The sequence below is a fragment of the Thermobia domestica genome, chromosome 5 (genome assembly GCF_964235325.1).
Source record: "Thermobia domestica chromosome 5, izTheDome1.hap1.1, whole genome shotgun sequence".
NCBI classification, from domain to species: domain Eukaryota; kingdom Metazoa; phylum Arthropoda; class Insecta; order Zygentoma; family Lepismatidae; genus Thermobia; species Thermobia domestica.
This window is the reverse complement of record NC_137458.1, coordinates 293,608,149-293,627,072: the sequence shown is the minus strand read 5'-3', so window position 1 is coordinate 293,627,072 and position 18,924 is coordinate 293,608,149. Positions and strand designations below refer to the sequence as shown.

The 18,924-nt window shown below is 36.5% G+C and overlaps 1 protein-coding gene across 2 annotated transcripts in view; it reads right to left on the bottom strand.

Moving 5' to 3' along the window:
• Positions 1–9,420: 9,420 nt before the first annotated feature.
• Positions 9,421–18,924, bottom strand: part of LOC145686700 (sphingomyelin synthase-related protein 1-like) — a 49,594-nt gene continuing 40,090 nt past the window's right edge. For both annotated transcript variants that reach the window (XM_081760253.1, XM_081760254.1), the window contains 2 exons: positions 16,538–16,688; positions 9,421–10,485 (listed from right to left, as the gene is read on the bottom strand). In XM_081760253.1, coding sequence (XP_081616379.1) covers positions 10,094–10,485; positions 16,538–16,688 — 543 coding nt within the window. In that variant the 3' untranslated portion in view covers positions 9,421–10,093. The remainder of the gene's footprint in view (positions 10,486–16,537; positions 16,689–18,924) is intronic.

Genomic DNA, 18,924 nt, shown 5'->3' with positions numbered 1-18,924 from the left:
TCATTACCTAGGAAAACTTCACAAAGAATATGGCCCGCTATAAACAATACGAACTCCCCGCCCCCCGCTTGGTCTTGTGGCTAGCACGCCTGCCTTCTGTGGTACCGGATCCAATTCCCGGTGGATTACTGTTGAACGATAAAAGGGGTTCAGATTCCACTATAATTAGTATCCACATCTCCTTTGGCCATTAAGGCATAACCGTGGAACGCTAAACTCAAGCAAACAAACAAACAATACTTACACCCCCGCCACTCTTTATTCTACATGCCATCTCTCCATTTTTCGATACAGCCCCCTTATTACTATGAAACTCTCTTCTTCCATGGTTATGTAATTGCCACTACTTTACAAGAATATAAACCAAAAACGTCAGTAGAAAACACGTTCTAAAATTTACTTTTTGAGGCTCGTTTTGGCGCTCCTCTTTTTCTGGCGCCCCGGGCAGTCGCCCGGCCCTTGGCACGCACCTGAAAGTACGGACGCATAACTAAGGACTGCGGAGGAGAGGTTAACCTTCATATTATGCCACTGGTTTCACGTGTTTGAAATGTTCAGTGACTGATCGGTTAGTGAAATAATTTCGACGGTTACTGATGTTTAAAGTTTAGCTGAGACAAAGTTACCTAACCAAATACATTTGATATCGCGATGTCACAATTTGATTTTTCCTCACCTAAAAAAGATAAAAACAATCAATAGTAATAAAAACCCTTACTCGTACTGGGCTCTAACTAACAACCTAATTCGTACAGACTAGTTGCTCTGACAAACTGAGTTTCGATTTCTTACGCGAAAGAAGTCTGTTATATTACGAGGCATGCTTTTCATTAGCAAAACTTTTCGAGGTAATACGAACATGGCTCAAGAACAGATACGGAACTGAATTACCACTCGATTGACCTTGAGGCCAAATCACCAAAGGGTAGCTATAAACGTAAGTTCAGCATGCATTTCTGTGGAGTTCTGTTCAGTATTCCTATCTGTCAATCACGCTTGTTTGTAAGAGTAATATTTTACAAACCTAACCTTTCGATAGAGCACAATAGCAAAAGTATAAAGGGGAAGGAATTCTTGCTCTTGTGAACGTTGGATACCACCATGTGCAATAAAACTGTCGCGTCTCCTTGAAGTGATATTTTATCGAAAATAACTCTTTTCCCTTTATATATCCGAAGTTTTTGAGGGTTTCAAAATGAGGAAACGTTACTGACAAACAAGGACGCATTTAGGGGTGGGTACAGGTGGTCCGGACCCCCTCTGAAATCCCAACTTTTCTGTAAATTTAGCCTAATTTTTGGGATTATCTTTTAAAATTTTATTATAATTTATCCTAATATTGAAGTCGGGCCCCTTCCGTAATAAATTACTGTATACGTGCCTGCTGACAATTTTCAATATATTCGTTAAATAATAAAGTAAAATAATTAAATTAGGAGCAAAAAGCTTCAACACGGGCTAACTTTTGTCCACTGCCAATATTGTTAGAAAGGATATTAATAGCAAAAACTGCTAGTCAATGCTGAACCTTGAAGCTTCACCCCGAACAGCAAGCCTATTATTGAGAACTACATATGAAACATTTTATCAAAACTTATCTAGCTTTTATCTGGCATGAAATTATTATATACACCAAAATGCACTATCCTAAAATGTGTATCTAAACATTGCTCTACGTATCTACGAAGCAATGAAAATTCTTTATCGAAATATTTGGGCAGGAAACTCTAACAGCCAGCCATTTTATTTAAATCGTAATAAACCCTGTAACCGTGCGTTAACGTGAAGACGAAGCTTGGTCCGTTGGTAGTGTTGGAAGAATGAAAATTCAATGTTCGTAGGTTCGAATCTATCCACTCACTACATGTTATTTTTATGTGTAACGATGAAATAAGAAAACAATGTATAACCGTTAAGACAAAACTTCAACCAAGTCTGAAGAGAACAACACTAAAATAGTAACACAATGACGTCAACCAAGAATTATTTCATGTAGCGTTTGGACGAAATTACAACTGTCAACATTGCAGAAGTAAAAACAGACTGATAGGCGTAATGTAGTCTAGACTTCTGAATGCATTTACTTCCTCAAAACTTCCGTCTCGTCATTGGTATGCCGTTAGTCATGGTAAAACCTTTCAATTGGAAGTGAAATGACACAAACTAAAACAGTTTTAAATCAATAAATGTCTATGTGTAAAAGTAGGTGTCTCTTATCTGTAGTTCTGAGTTCCTTTTACTTTGAAGTGACAAATGAGGGAAGAAAGTATGGTGATCGAAAAAAAAAATCAAATTTGAGATTTCAACGAATTTACACGTATTATAGCCTCTAATACCGAAAAAGTTATTTTTTGATACATGTCCATCTGTTCGTCCGTCCGTTCGCTACACTTTTCTGTGCACTCGCCTAGAGGCCAACCGTTCAACTTATCTGCACCAAATTTTAGTTTAAGATTTTCGTAGTATTTCCTATAGTTTCTTATATTTCCCTCCTACTCCCAAAACAAGGGTAGTTTCCTGTACGATGAAAATAGAAAAATATATTTTCTCATAACTTGCTCTAACGATCTTGTTTTCTTTCTTTTTTATAAATCAATATTTAATTAGCAACCCTATTTTGTGGTATAAGGCATTTATCTGAGAAAAATCTACAAGGGGTAGTTTATACTTAGGGGTGAGTTTTTTCTCAGTGATTTTCTCGAAATGGACTCAAGTGTTTTCGTTCATATTTCATAAATAAATATTTCATTAATAACTTAACAATATGGCATAAATAACTCGTTTGTCCTAAAAAAAATGCGAGGGGTAGTTTATTCTTGGTGGAGTGTTGTCTGGGAGATTTTCTCAAAAATGACTCAAAAGAGTATATTCGTATTTCAAAAATACATATTTCGTTAATAACCGAACAATATGGCAAAACTCGTTTGTCCTGAAAAACATATACAAGAGGTAGTTTACTCTTGGGGGTGTTTTTCCTCCACGGTTTTCTCTAAAATGAATCAATCAATTTTGTTCGTACTCAGGAATAAATATTTCATTAAAAACCTAATAATATGGAATAACTCGCTTGCCCTGAAAGAATCCTCAAGAGAGAGTTTATTCGGGGAGTTATTTGTCCCTCACGATTTTCTCAAAACTTACGTGGACAATTTTATTGATAATTCATAAATAAATATTTCATTAATAACCCTATATTTTAGTATAAGTTTCTATGAAAAACAATTACGACGGATAGATTATTTTGGGGGTCAAGGTTTTTCCCAACAATTTTCTCGAACGACAGGTGATTTTGTTCAAATTTCGCAAATAAATATTTCATTAATAAGCAAAAGTATATCTTAACTCATTGTTCGAAACAATTCACAAGAGGTAGGTTACTTCTGACGTGTTCTTTTTGAACGACTTTCTCGAAAATGACTCATTTGATTTTTTCATATTTCATAAGCAGTTATTGCATTAATTGCTCTATTATATGTCTAATGAAAAAGTGCTCAAAGTGTGAGTTAGTTTTGTAGTGTGGATTTTCTTCAATCGAAGTTTTTTATTCGATAATCTGACATTCGATGTATTTGAATAATACCATATTTTTTTTTCGTATTATCCAAATACACACTTCAGTAACAACTGCGGCCTAACACAGTTAAGAAATTGAATTGAAAAAGTTTAGTGCGGTGGCCCTGTAATTGAATATTTTTTGGTAAACACCCTAGCTTTTTGTGGTAAACTCAGGCTTTTCTTTTTCGAGCGACAAAGGAGAGAAGAAAATATGGTGATTGTGAAAATAGTATATCAAATTCAGATTTCAACGGATTTACATACTTCATGGCGTCTACATACCGAAAATGTGATTTTTCGTTACCCGTTCTTCCGGTCCGTCCGTTCGGTACACTTTTCTGTGCACTCGCCTAGAGGCCATACCGTTCAACGTATCTACACCAAATTTTAAACTTAGGGTTTACATAGTATTCCTACAGAAGATTTTTCCATTTTTTCCTACCGCCTAAAATAAGTGTGGTTTACTAACAGCCGAAAACCGAAAAAAGCTATTTTCTCCAAAATGGTTTTAACAATTTTGTTTATTTTTCATTAATCAATATTTAATTTACAACCCTATATTGCAGTATCAGATATTTCTCTTAGAAAAATTTACGAGGGGTAGTTTATTCTTGGAGGTGACTTTTTCTCGACGATGTTCTCAGAAAGGACACTGGCAAATTTTGTACACACTTTATAAACAAATATTTAACCTTGCAACATGGTATAAGTCAATTGACCTGTAGTAGTTTATTCTTGGAGTTGAATTTATTTCCAGTGAGTTTCTCAAACACGACCGGTTGGCAACCCTGTATCTCGACAACGAAGCTGAACTCGAAAACTGCAAGAGGGCCATTTGTCTCCTTTTGATGTCACGAATCATCTCCCGAAGTTTGTGAACATCTTTCAGGTTCACCCTTAATGAAGCTTCTTTTCGAAAAGTTAACTATTAATTTTAGACATTGTTTATTTTTTTAAAAAATCACAAATGCCTTTATTAATTTTAAGGCAGAGAGCTACTTTTGAGAGAATAGATCTTTAAAAATAATTTTAAAACTTAGACTTTCGATTTCGAGACATTCCAGACAAGACGAGACATTTTAAAAGCTATCTCGTGTCCAAAACATTTGTTACGTCTTCTTTTGGATGTCACAAAGCGCGTCTCGTCCCTTTCTCGAGACATGTCTTATCTTGTGCGCATTCGTTAACACTTGGGAAGGATTATCTTTCTACTCAAAGCATTGTTTTTATAATGGTTGCATATTTATGATAATTGCCGTCAACATAAATTACAGTCTTTTCAGTTGAATTAATTGTTTATTATTATTATTGAAATTAAAATTAAATGGAATATCTAGTTTAACGTTGCACGATTATGCACCTATGCTAAGGGAGAATGATGATGAATGAAATGATGAAATGAAGAAAGTGGGAGGAAAATTCCAAGAAAACCCATACCCATGCACACGGTATTTGTCTACCTCAAATTTCACTTGGCGCGAAGTGGAGTCGAGCCACGGACCCCATGAATGCTCTATTATTATTATTATAATAATAATAATAATAATAATAATAATAATAATAATAATAATAATAATTGAAGTGAGCTTAACGAGTTTCAACCGTCCGACTCAACCAATGTTTGGGTGCCTGTTCGTTCGTCTACTCCATGACAACTTTTCATAAAAGGCATTTCCTTTTAATGAAACTAGTAAGTGCCTTTTAGCTTTGAGAAGTAACTATTGCTTGGAATTTGAAATCTGCAAAATATAAGAGGTAAAATTAACCAAATGGTGCAAGTTTACACTAATGTATACAAAACAATTTTGAAATATCAATTACGTGAATCTTATCCCATAAAGAAGCCGAAACCCCTATACCGAAGAGCCCTCCGAGATTTGATAATTGTCCACACGGACTGAAATTGTCATTTGAAGCCAAGACTTTAATATGAAGCCAATAATTTCTTTAAAATAGACGAAAAATTCGAAAGTTATAAGCATTTTCATATTTTTGCCTTTTCCCATAATGGAGCCGTAGCACACTATACTGATGAGTCCCCCCCCCCCCCCCCCGGCCCCAGGATTTCATCATTCTCCATCGGACTGAAATTGCCGTTTGGAACCAACACTTTAATACGAAGCCCAACATTTCTTTAAAATAGACGAAAAATTCGAACGTTATAAACATTTTAATATTTTTGCCTTTTCTCATAAGGGGCCCGTATTAGCCTACACTGAAGAGCCCCACGAGATTTGATCCTTGACCACTGGGACTGAAATTCTCATTTGAAACCAAAACTTTAATATGAAGCCAAAAATTAAACTTTTACATCAATTTAAACTGACTGGGTTCCAGTTCACCCCACTATTTTGTTTAGTTTAGTTAAGTGGTAATTTGTGACAGCTTCACATCATCAAAAGAATCTTTCACTCCCCCCCGCCCCCAGAAGTTTGTGCTGGATCCGCCACTGGATTCAATAGACATTTTTGAATAGACAAATAAAGAAGCGGTAATATTACAATCAAGGGGCGCTATATATTAGGTATTTCTTTAGTTACCTACCCCTAACCGCACAGGGCCATCTTTGGTAGAATAAAAAAATGCTACGTGATATTCCAATCATGAAAGGGGAGAGGATGCTGTAAATATATTTCTTATTCATTTTGTCTACCCTGCTTATCAGAAATTACTTTCTGTTGGAAGGGTACTGAAATGAGAGGGGCAAAATAAAACGTCGTACCCCCTCCTACATGGTTGTTCAAATAATTACTAAAGAAAGCATTTTAGACTAAGATATCTAAGATTTAAACTAAGAAACTAAGATATCCTTACATTATGTAAGGATGGCATATTTAGGATTATTATTATTATTATATAAATGTTTTTGGAGCACGGAAATTTTGTGAGAGGAACAGTGGAATGTAGAGGTTTAAGATGGGTGGTCATAGGGAGGAAAAACCAGAATTTTTTTCTGTCTCACTCTCTAAAGTGAAGATTATGTGCTGATGGCAAGAAGTATCATCATTCTACAATAGGTTGCTTTTACGTAGAATATCAATTACTTGAGTTTTCCTCCTTCGAGCTACTTATCTCATGTGGTAAATTCAAAACAATTTCAATTTAATACAAATACATTGTAAAACTTTTCCGTAATTAAACATCTAGGGAAAATTAAACATTTAATAGGGAAATCTGTTATCAAAATATCCAAACAAGTAGATAGAAGACTATCTAGTGAGAAATATTGTGAAACTTTATAAAATTCTCCAAATTAGGATTAACATTTACTGGAAAACAACGCGCCAGCGAGCATTACGTATAGTGAGCAGTGAGCACAGGGGAAATAATTACTAAACTTTTTGCAAACAAAATTAGGGATGCTAATGGAAGTGCGACAACATTTTTTTTCTTTTTTTGGTATCGTCATGAATTTTACACATATGTTACAATTTGATTCTTTCCCACATAAATAAATAAATAAAATAACCGTAATAATAAAAATGACGTCACTTCCCTGTGGATTCGAACCCGCTACCTTCGGCATACAGACTAATTGCTTTAACTAACTGAGCTATTTGTTTTGTAACAAGACTGCACCTTTACTACGGTAAAGACGATTTTTCATTACGGTCGCGCTACCAATTCGTCCTTTTCCATAGACAATTTCCACTTTTTGCTCTATCTTTACGTTAATACTTGGCATATATTCATATATTTGGAGTTTGCAGATAATGCACGAAACAAGACATATTAGAAATATTTCGTTAAAAGTTTCGTTTGTAGAGTTTATCCACATTTCTCTCAGTGACATAGATGTCGCTGCTTCGTGTTGAACTGCAGAATTCCCTCGCGTTCTTGAAAATTTCCCCATCAGAGTTGGTAATTCTCGAGATTTCTGTCGATTTAATGTTTTTTGCTTCTAATTTATTTATTTTAAGCTAATATCTAACACAAATATTAAAAACGGGTTTGTTATTAACCTGTCCTGCTGGGGAAACCTTCCGAAATTTCGAACATATAAAGAAAACAGAGATATTTTCAAAAAATTTCAAAATAAAGAGACGCGTCATTTATTTTGCTCATGGTAGTACATTGATAGATTGTGTAAAATCTCTATAGTATGTAGATTTTAAAATCTACCTAAAAAGCTTATTACAACCAAGAAAGTACTTACGAGAGTCACTGGTAAGAGGGTGAAATAAAAGGGAGTCGTGATATGAAATAAGTTGAGAATTACTAATCTATACTGAAATATTCTGTACCCAACACAGTGTAGTCTTAACGAGAATAAAATAAATGAAAAGATCGATTGCAAGAGCAAAAAATCTTAATAAATACGTTATTACACGATTTTAAAATATGTTTAAAATCATGTTTTAAACTGTTCAAAATGTTTAAAATCATGTTTTAAACTGTTCAAAATGTTTAAAACATGATTTTTTTTTTTTTTGTGTGTGTGTATGTTTTAAAACATGTTTAAAGCATTTTGAACACTTTTTCATGTTTTAAACACATGTTCTGTTCTTTTTCAAAAGAAACTGTATTTTTTCCAACTCTGATTCTCGAATTGAAAAGCACTACAGACAGACAGTTTCAGAATTAATAGAATGCATTTTCTTCGGACAGTAAATTTGAAACCTACATGAATAATGCCAGTATTGAGGGAATGTGTTCCCAATGGATAAGTAGTTAAGCTCGTTGCCTTGTAATCAAGGGGACCCGGGTTCGATTACCTGTGGGGACACAAGTGGTGCGGATTCCAACTTAAGCTGTACGTCCCGTCCTTAGTAAGTCGTTACCATCCTATGGAAGGCAATGGTAAACTACCATGGGTTCACCTTGCCCAGGGACCTTCGGGTCAAACACCTACCTTCGGGGGCACACCACCACATTATAATCATCATTGAGAGAATTAGGCTATTTAAAATTACGTTGTAATTTTTGTAACTTGTCATACCTAAACTGGCACTCAACAAGAGCTGATATGTTTACAAAATCACAGCTTGTTTCCTTGTTTGAAATATAAGTTTGTGCGGGGGAGGAGGGATTATTTAGAGCACAGGGGACGCACAATATATAAATACGGGCCTGAGCACAAGGGGCTATATTTTCAATGTTACCTGCTTTCATTGTACTGCAATAAATACAGGTATACTGAGTACCACAGACTATTGCAAGTCTTCTAATGTATCCTTGTATTTTGGATTACATTTGTATGTTATTTACGGAACAACTGAGCCATTAAAAGAAAATCATACAAAAGGTTCTTATTTTCTTCTGTATATTCCGCATCTGGAACAAAAATTATCACTGCATAAAAAGGAAAGGGAAAAAATTAGTCTAAGCACGGTCACTTCCACTTGATTTTTAAATTCAAAATATCACTACTAAATTTGACATACGCAATTTGATGTGTTGTGTCTTTCGAGACATTATACGCAACACAAGCCGAGGGAAAAGCCTCGTTCAAGGTTAACCACTTCATCCTATAATCATACAGGGTGGGCCCAAGTCACCGCATAAAAATCCATTTGAAATGAATCCATTTGTTTATCAGTTACGAAACTATTACAAGTTATGGATTGCTTGTAGAGATGGATGTACAGTGTTCGAAAAATGATGACTTGCTTAATTATAGTCACGAACCACCCTATAACGTGTTGTTTACGTCATTCGGCAATTGAGAACTGAATAACTGACACTTTAGTCAATTGAGAACAGAATAACTGGTATTCTAATCATCTGAGAACTGAACTGCTACTCTGTAGTCAACTGAGAATTAAATAACTGCTAGTGCCCATCACTGGCCAGGTAACATTCATATACTGTCATGTTGAATTGCTTCAACATTTTGTACGGTAGCGGGAAAAGAATACGCATATATAAATTAACGAATGTTTATTTTCGTTCCAAACAGAATATGTGATTTAAAAATTTACTGCATTTTTAGAATTTAACATGAAACATTGCAATTATTCTTCTTAATGTAATCTTACACTATGAGGAAAATGACAAAGAAAGAAATTTCATTTTCTTTCTTCTTTCTCTTCTTCTTTTTTTTAAAGACTAATCGTATTACTTGATGTACAAACAATGTCTGTTACACTATTTAGATCTATTACATTGTGTTCAACAATACACAACTAGATCTTACATAATCGTTTATAAATATATTTAAAATAACAATCTATAAAATAGGAAATCTGTAATATGAACACGATGAAGGTGTATCATGAAGCTTATGAAATAAAATAATTTACAAATGGAACTAGATATTTGGCGACAAAAGAAGAGCGGGATTTTTTTTATATTACAGCAAAACATTCAATGCATACAGTACTAGCAGCAACTACGCGAGATATTTTATTGCCATTCATACACATTTAAATAATAATAAAAATAATAATAACAACTTAAATACAAACGCGCGATATATACACACATCTCCCAATAGTTGATAACTTTCTTGCAGAACAAGAAAAATATACTTTTAACGGAACAATATTAATTACGCTTTTGCGCTTTTCGTTTGTGCCTGTGATGGCCCACACCTGGGTCATTTCGTTTTGGTTTGTCTCGTTGTTATGTTATAAGAGGAGCTGTTGGAATCTTGCATGCTGAGCATAAATTTTTCCCACTTGCTTTTACACCATATTTTAACACTTACAACAGAAAAGGGCCATTCGTACTCATTGGGTACGATTCCATCAACCTCGGATTCGAAGAAACTAAACAACGGGAACCATATTCTTGTTCTATTTGAGTCTTTTTGCATAAGAGCTTGGTTATTAGCCAACGTATGGTAATAGAGGAAAAGACGGGACGTTATGTAAAACGCTATAAACACATCAATGGAATAATGTTCATGAGCAGCTAAAATAAAAAAGATCCCGAACATGTTCATCAACCAGGTGAATGTATGGATGAAATATAACTGTCTTGGTGTATCTGAAAATAAAAGACAGAAAATGTAATTAGTGAACATTTATAAAGTTACGCCGCTCCCTTCTCCCCAACATTCACATACGAACTCACACCCAGAAGAGTTTTCATACATATTTGAAACTGATGAAATACATTTAAAAGCAGCCAGTTTGAATTCATGGATCTGGACTAAAGATTTACACAGAATGAAGGTGATGGCAGTATGGTGTCCGTCGGACATTCCGAAAATATTATATTAATGTATTATAAAACATACAGCACTCATCTTAATACGCGGCCAGATACACAAGCAGCCAATTGTGACAAATGTTTATATGCAGTATGGTATTTCGCACTTGCTGCCTAACTGGACCTAGCTGGGACATTCGTCGATGCCAATTCCCGACCGACAGTTAAACACCGTTCCACACAAGCTCGCCAGGGCTTTAGTTCCAAAAATTCCCAGGTTATAGACGGCGTGTACTGAGTAAAGCACAATGGTTGTTGTTCTGGCAGTATGGGGATATGCATTATCTTGTTGAAGACGGGTACAGGGTATATACGAGGAGGAACTCAAAAATAACCAGAATCGTACTTCTGCGTACCGTGTACTTGTAGTATGAGGTTGCGCCGCTAGGGGGCTGTGGAAGGACCTCCCCTGTGTGGCGTCAACCGACAACGACCAGTGTGTTTCCCTGGCAGTTCTCTGTGTGTGTGTGTCTGTAGTGCACTCACGGCACAAAGAAACGGCAGGTTCTCATGAACAACGTGCGGTTGTGAAATTTTGTTTCTTACTCGGTAAGAACGCAACAGAAACTGTTGTGATTACGCAAAGGCTTATGAAGAACATGCTCACTATAAGATGCAAGTGTACGAATAATTTGCTCGGTTTAAAAGGAGCAAATAACCATTGAAGATCAGCCCCGTTCCGGTCGTCTTTCAAGTGTGCGAACAGAGAACAACATCGCCAACTAATGGCGAGTACTTCGAGGGTGATTAAAGTTGTACTCAAACAAAACAAAAAAGTCCATGTTTTTTCTGAGGAAATCCCGGTTATTTTTGGGTTCCCCCTCGCATAAGGTCGAGGGACAGAATTGGCGATGCACTAGTCATACTCCCTTGAATTAAGACAAGAGAAAGGCAGGTTGTGTAGTTTATTGTCTTCTTCCCAACAGCACAATGCCAAACGTGAATCCTGTGGCGATAACGAACGCAGTCTGAATTTTCCCACCCACTTCACACCTACAGTCATGCACATCGACCGGATGAGACAGAAACGGATTTCACAACCAACCTACTCCATTCACCCCACCACTGGAGTCTCTCCTCATACCGCAGAAGACGTTCTCGGTGATGAGCAAGTGTCAAGGTTAATCGTCCGAGAGGAACGCATCTGCCTCCAACAATTGATTGTTTACTGCATGCGCGCTTATATGGGAGGGTATAGTGGTTCTGATTGCAATGACGGATGTCTGCGTCAAGTTAGGGTGGGTCACACGATTCTCCCATCCATGTGCTCCCCGATGTCCCGGTGGGCATCATGCTGTGTGTACCTTCTACCTCTCATCGTGTACATTATTACTATATCATTGACACGTTCGACACAAACACACACACGAGCGGGAGCTTTACGAAAAGATTCCTCGGCCTCTCGTAATCCCACTACATTGCCACGCTCGGAGTCACTTAATTGCACAATAGGCTCTTACTGGTGTCGTCCTGATATTGCAGATACGAAACTACACTTGTCATCTTGTCCGACGACTTTCAAACTAGTACACGCATGCCCTCTACAGATACACATTTTTTAGTGCGAATTCCGCATGAATCAGGATGTCCACACCGGATGTTGTCAAAAGTGTTTGCACCAACGTACGAAGTGTGATCAAAAAAATACGTGAATAATTTTATTAGAAACAAAGCAATAAGCTTACATGGATTCTGATTTAGTCTGGCTATCAATGCACTTATCCCAACGTTGAATCCATGACCGGAAGCATTTCTGGAAGGCTTCTTTTGGAACAGCGTTCATCTGCTCTGTCATGGCCTTCTCAATGCCAGAAACGGGTGTCAAAACGTTTTCCTTTAAGCACGGTTTTAATGTTTAGGAAGAGCCAGAAGTCAAATGGTGCTTTATCCAAAGAGTACAGACAGGAAGGACAGACAGGAATATTTTTCCGGCCCAAAACTCGTCGATCAAAAGCGAGGTGTGAGAAACGAATTTTGAACTCACTCTTCTCATTTGAAACGTATCGGTTAAAACGCTTTGCACGGACCCGTACGAGATGTTAAAGTCTTCGATAAGCTCTCGAAGTCCCGAATGGCGTATTGTTCATTCACCTGTTTGAATGAACAATTTTTGTCATTTTTTCTATTTTTGTGGTTAATGGGCGTACCGAACGCTGCTCGTCTTCTACCGACTCATTTCCATTTTTAGATCGTTCATATCACTTGTAAACTGTCTACAGTTACAGCATTATCGTCATACGAAAATTTTACACATTCCATGAGTTTCTTTGACACCGTTTGGCAACTTGAAATAGAATTTAATGTTAATGCGTTGTTTGAAATCCATGATGCGCGACAGATACGGTACGCACAACCTCACTCTAGCGGTTCTGAACGCTGATTGAGAAGTCAGAACGTGTTCCAACTTGAAGCTGCCTGTCTCAAGGGATCAGGCTATCAGGAAAATTACATCAAATGGTTGTAATATCAGCAGTTACTGCTATATAAAAAACATTCACCGTATTCTTTGATCACACCTTCTACAGTGAAACCTCCCTTAACGGACACCTCTATAATGACAGATTTCTTTTTTGCCCGGTAAAAATATATGTTCTCTTACAGAACAAAAACCCTCCCTTTTACGGACACTCTCAGATACGGACGCGAACAGTTCTTTCCCCCCCCCCCCCCTCCTCCCACAAACGTTTCAATAACCTCTTCATAGCGGACAGGAATTATTCTCGGTTCTACGATATATTACAGTAAACAGAAAGTGTATCTGTCGTGAGTCTATATCTGGTTAATCATCAAACAGAACAGCTTCAAGCTGAACTTGAAATAATATTTTTTTTTCTGCCCGCAATAAACTGCTTTCAGGTGGAAATCCTAGAAACTCTTCAATAAGACGTAACACTTATACAGAGTCAGTCGTATGGCCAAAAATTATTGCAGACTTTTTCCCAAGAAATTCATAGCAGATGAGTTTGTTCTCCACATTTTCAAAATTTAATAATAATATTAAGCTATTTTTACTTTTAGTATAGGCGGTATGTGAATTAGTGGATTGTTTTACAGGGTGATGACATGTACTTGAGAAAATTACCATACACGCATTATCTTTTGCAGTATGCGAATATATTAACACATCCCCCAGCAATAATATTACTTAACAGAAATGAATTTCTCCTTCATCCCTCGCAGTAATTCAAATACGTACTAAATAAGAGTATTTTCATATTGAATTTTACGTATTTACGCTCATACATAATGTATTCACTGTATATTACTGCATACAATTACCGTTGTGAGAGATTAAATTCTGTAACCTCTCTGTAACGGACAAAAATTCATGTCCCATTGGTGTCCGTTATTCAGAGGTTTCACTGTATTAGCCATTTCAATACGAACTATTTCAATTTAAAATCATATCTTGATGTCATGTGAGGCATTAAGATAATAACGGCAATATTGTACTTAAATTATCGGAAATTTGAATACTGAAGAGAAAAAAAAATACTTGATTGGAGCGATAAACGATTAGGAGGCATTAGGAATAATAGGAGTTAACGAAAATAATGTAAAATACGTATAAAAATGTTCGGACATTGTTGAAGAAACCATACCCTGACGACGTAGATGATGAAAATTAAACGAGGGAACAAGAATATAAAATTAACGGGTAGTATTAGTGGTATAATTCCTACATCAAGACAAAGTTCCGTAAAGATTAAGAGAAACATACATAGCAACTGACCTACTGGTACCAGTAATGGAACAATATTGTGAAAAATTGTAATGGTAGAGGAAAAAAACCGGTTCCCGCTAGCTCTTAATTCAAAGCTTCCTATTTACCTCACGATTTTATGTAAATCTAGTTAGGGTTTAGAAGCTTTTGAGCTACCGTACTTTTCTGAAGTCTTATTGTGAGCTACCAACCAAAAGAACTATAAACTCTTATTATAAAAAATCTTACGTTTGTTTATTGCCTATAAACTTATATTTCTAGTAACAATGAAATCAAACTAAGTTAGCAAATGTCCAATATACACAAGAAAAACATAATATGCAGAACACCACGCATATACAATCAAGTGTGCGAGGAGGCTGACAACGGCAGTTGTGCGAGAGAAACAAGCAGTTATTGTCATCAGCGTCAGCTCAATGGAGGAATCAAGGTAAAGAAATGCCAACCGGAGATTGAACGCGATCTACCGAAAATGTCCTCGCGAGCTATTATAAAGGTAACCATGAAAGTTCTATCGCTTTTTCACCCACCACCTTCCAACATCGATGTCACCTAAGACGTACCTGGAAGATCAAAAATAGTCCCCATCAGCATCGACGACCTTCTGCCAATGTTCTGGAAGGCCATGGATTGCATCGAGGTAGTACTTGCTGAGCCGTGAAGCGAAGAAGGTATTACGTGTATTTTGCACCTCTATTAGGAATTTGAACTGGCCTCCTCTAAGATGATTATCCAAGGAATGGAATAGGTGATGCAGTTCCCGATGATCGATGCCACGAGCAGTCCACCAAGCACCCCCCCCACCCCCACAAAAAAAAAAAAAAAAGACACGGGGTGGTATCAAGCGACTGGTGGCACGGGTGACGGGAAAGCAAGGAAGGAGAACCTAGCACTCACGACTAGTTTGTCCTATCCATTGATTTGGCAAACCGCAGTTAAGTTCCCTCCTAGCATCCTGGTGCTCATGTGGGGCTAACCTGTCCTACTATAAAATAAAAGTTTCCATAGCCTATTCCAGCAGCGGGAAAATCCATGCCTGGAGTATATGAAGACAGGAAAGTCAGTTTACAGTCTCTTTCTCGAAAAACATAGGACCATTTACTTTATATTAAAAAAAAAAAAAAAAAAAGTGAGTGCACAAAACAATTTCATTTGTGGGAATTGCGGATTTGTTCCTCTTAACCATGAGGGTTTTCTAAAAACCCAGATCCTCACATTCTGTTTGTTTACTTCCCCCGAAAGGTGAAAGGTAGTCTCATCACTAAACACAACTGACTCAATGAAACCATCTCTTTCCATTTGGTTTTGCATTGCGACGCAGGACTCAAAGATTTTTATCCTTGTCAGTAGGTTAAGCGTCTGCAACAATTTCAATCGGTACGGGTTAAATTTCAAACATTCTTGCAGATTGTTTCACACTGTTGTCTGCTTGAAGTTTAATTCTCTGCTTGCACGAACCGTTGATTTTTTGTGGGCTTCTTGCGAAAGTCGTACGCACATGATCAACTGTTTCCTTATAAACTTCTATCCGTCCTGTTTATTTCCTCTTACAGACACATCCACTTTTTTTAAATTGTATGCATCACTTTCAAATTGAGTGCCCACCTGATAGATCTATCCCGAACTTCGCCCTAAAAGAGTTGAATTATAATCACAGACTGTTTTACATGAAATTCGAAACACAAAATGTTCTCTTGTTTTCGTTTCCTGCCATCTTGATTTACTATCACCATAGCGGCGGAATGTGTAATTAAACATCAGCTATGCCAACCACTAAAACTTACTGAATTTTTTCTTCCATTTCACATGAGCTGCACGTCATTTGAATACATAAACGTAAATTATTGTATTTTGAAATCGAAATCATTATTTACAATAGTCCAGTATTTTCACCCGGAGCAATATAAATTGCTCTCGGAGACAGTAGCGTACTCAAGGGAGATCGTGCGATTATCTCTTCCCCATTCAGCAAGATGATACTACTATCAATCATCATCACTCCTCCTCCTCATTATATTATTATTATTATTATTATTATTATTTATTGTAAAAACTGTTACTGGGATACTATTAATTAACATACGTGAGCATATTGATACTTACATTCAGTAATGAAAAAATTTAGCATTGTAAGGGCCACGGTATGTCCACTGAACATGTAATCACCGCATGTTCGCACTCCCTGAATCGCCATGCCAGCTCCACGCCATATTAAATAAGCTTGGTATATCTTGGCTCGCAGATCACCATATGGCTACGAAAAACATTATTTTTATTATTCATTCATTTCAATGTTTTCTACATACAATATTTCTCTGTATTACTGCACTGAAATCTCCATACTTATGACACTATTTATATTTTTCAAAATGAACATCCACTTCAGACAAATACAGGGTGTTCCTTTGCGCATTCACCACATTGCATGAATATTTTATTTATATTTCATCACTCTAATCTTTCACTTTTAATCAAATTTTAATTCAAGGTCAGAGCGCGGACGTTTTCATATTCTGTTCATTTAAAGCTAGACCACCAGACATAGGAAAGTTCAATAGAACCTAAAATTAAATAATGCATACTGCGAGCAGACTATACCTGTTACTTCTTACACTGATGGTATAAAAAGTTTTAACCTGTAACAGCTGTTAATTCACAGTTTGTAACAAACTGCTAAGATAAACATATTATGTTATTTCTTGTCATATTATGATGTATACATCGGAACAAATTGTCTCCAACGTTAGCTTAAATCATTTTGGAACACCCTGTATACCTACCATATTTTAACAAACATAACATAGTCTCTATATACGAAACAGAATTAATTAAAAGTGCATACATTCTTAAATAGTACATAACATGCTTTTAAAATACACTGAAAAACAATAACCTAAATACAGCTGATTTTGCTTAAACTTAATACAACAATGCATTTTCTGAATACTGGAAGCTAATTTATGAATATACTAAGGGAAATATTTACCGTTTTCAAGGCTTTCAAATACAAAAACTTCTCGACATGATATTCTTCAAAACATTAAAACTTGTAACAGTTTTCAGGCCTACATGTTCCCAGTTTATCGGGAATGGTGAGTTCTCTAAATGTCTAGATGGGACTTAACTAACTCTATGGCCTATGGAAGCCGGAGGTTCACTGCCACGTTCACAAAAGCTCTCCACTGACCTCTGTCCTTAACCAACTGGATCCAGCATCTGTTTTGTATTCCTATTTCTGCGATATCCATCTTAATATTGTCCTCCCCTCGCTAATTTCTTCGGAATACTGTAGCGATTCATTTTTAAAAAAAACTTAATTAGCATAAAGATCTGTAGTTTAAAACATTGATAACGAATTTAAGAAAGGCAGATTTTTTTTTTTTTTTTTTTTTTTCCATGGGCGTAACTGCTATGACGGGAAGGGAGAGCGGAGTTCACCCAGGATTCTCAGTTAGACGAACTGACCTGTTTTTGTCTTTGTCGGTAATGTACAGTACTTTTGAATGTTAAATAACAAAAATAAATAAACCGCGCTATGTTTCACAAAGGAATTCTAAAAAATCTGAAACTTTTTAATAGATTGGCGATTGGAAATAGGAATGTGGAAGTTTAATGACATATCTTTTCATCAATAACTACATGCTGACCCTCGGGGCATGGTCGGTATCGTTGCAAATTGTACGAAAGAAAAGAACAATATTGGACATAATGAAACACTAACCTTGAACTTCACTTAAACATGCCTGTGATTAATTTATTCGTAGACGTTTCGATGACAGCTAGTCATAATCATCAGTACATAATCATTCAGGAATATTTGGATTGATTTATGGTTCTGTATATAATGCTATACTATCAATCCATAGAAAATATCACTATTAAATTTCATTAACAGTAAAACACAGCTTAATTTTACTCCAATAAATCACTGGAAGGGTTGATGAAATTGCATGTCTTTTTTTTTTTTTTTTTTTTAAACAAGTTGTGGATGAGGAACTCACTACTTTACAAGGATGAATCACGCAATATTCTGGTAAACAATACACTTGCATTTATTACAGTACAATGACAGCAAGTTTACATTCAAAGTATAGTCCTTCATGCTGGACTGTCTGCAGTCACCTTTCTGCTAGTACCTCGATTTCAAGTTGATACCACGTCTTATCCTTAGAGGCAAATAAGTCAATCACTGTTGTTTCCGTCTTCTATTGGTTGGTGAAGCATCGTGATTTCAGGAAGTGTGCCATGGACAGGAGCAGGTAGTAATCCGAAAGGGCAAGAAAAGGATTGGGCTGGGGCCATCTCATGTGGCACAATGTGGCCAGCTCCTGATTGTTTTTCTTCGATTACGTGATGGTGACGCACTGCAGTGGACTGGGACTGCCGAGTTGGCTTGACATTCATCATGTGCTGGTGGATGGATTTTTCTCAATGAAGTGCCGTGTGACCTCAGAATCTATTAGCCTAGAGCGGTTGGATCTTAGCTGATC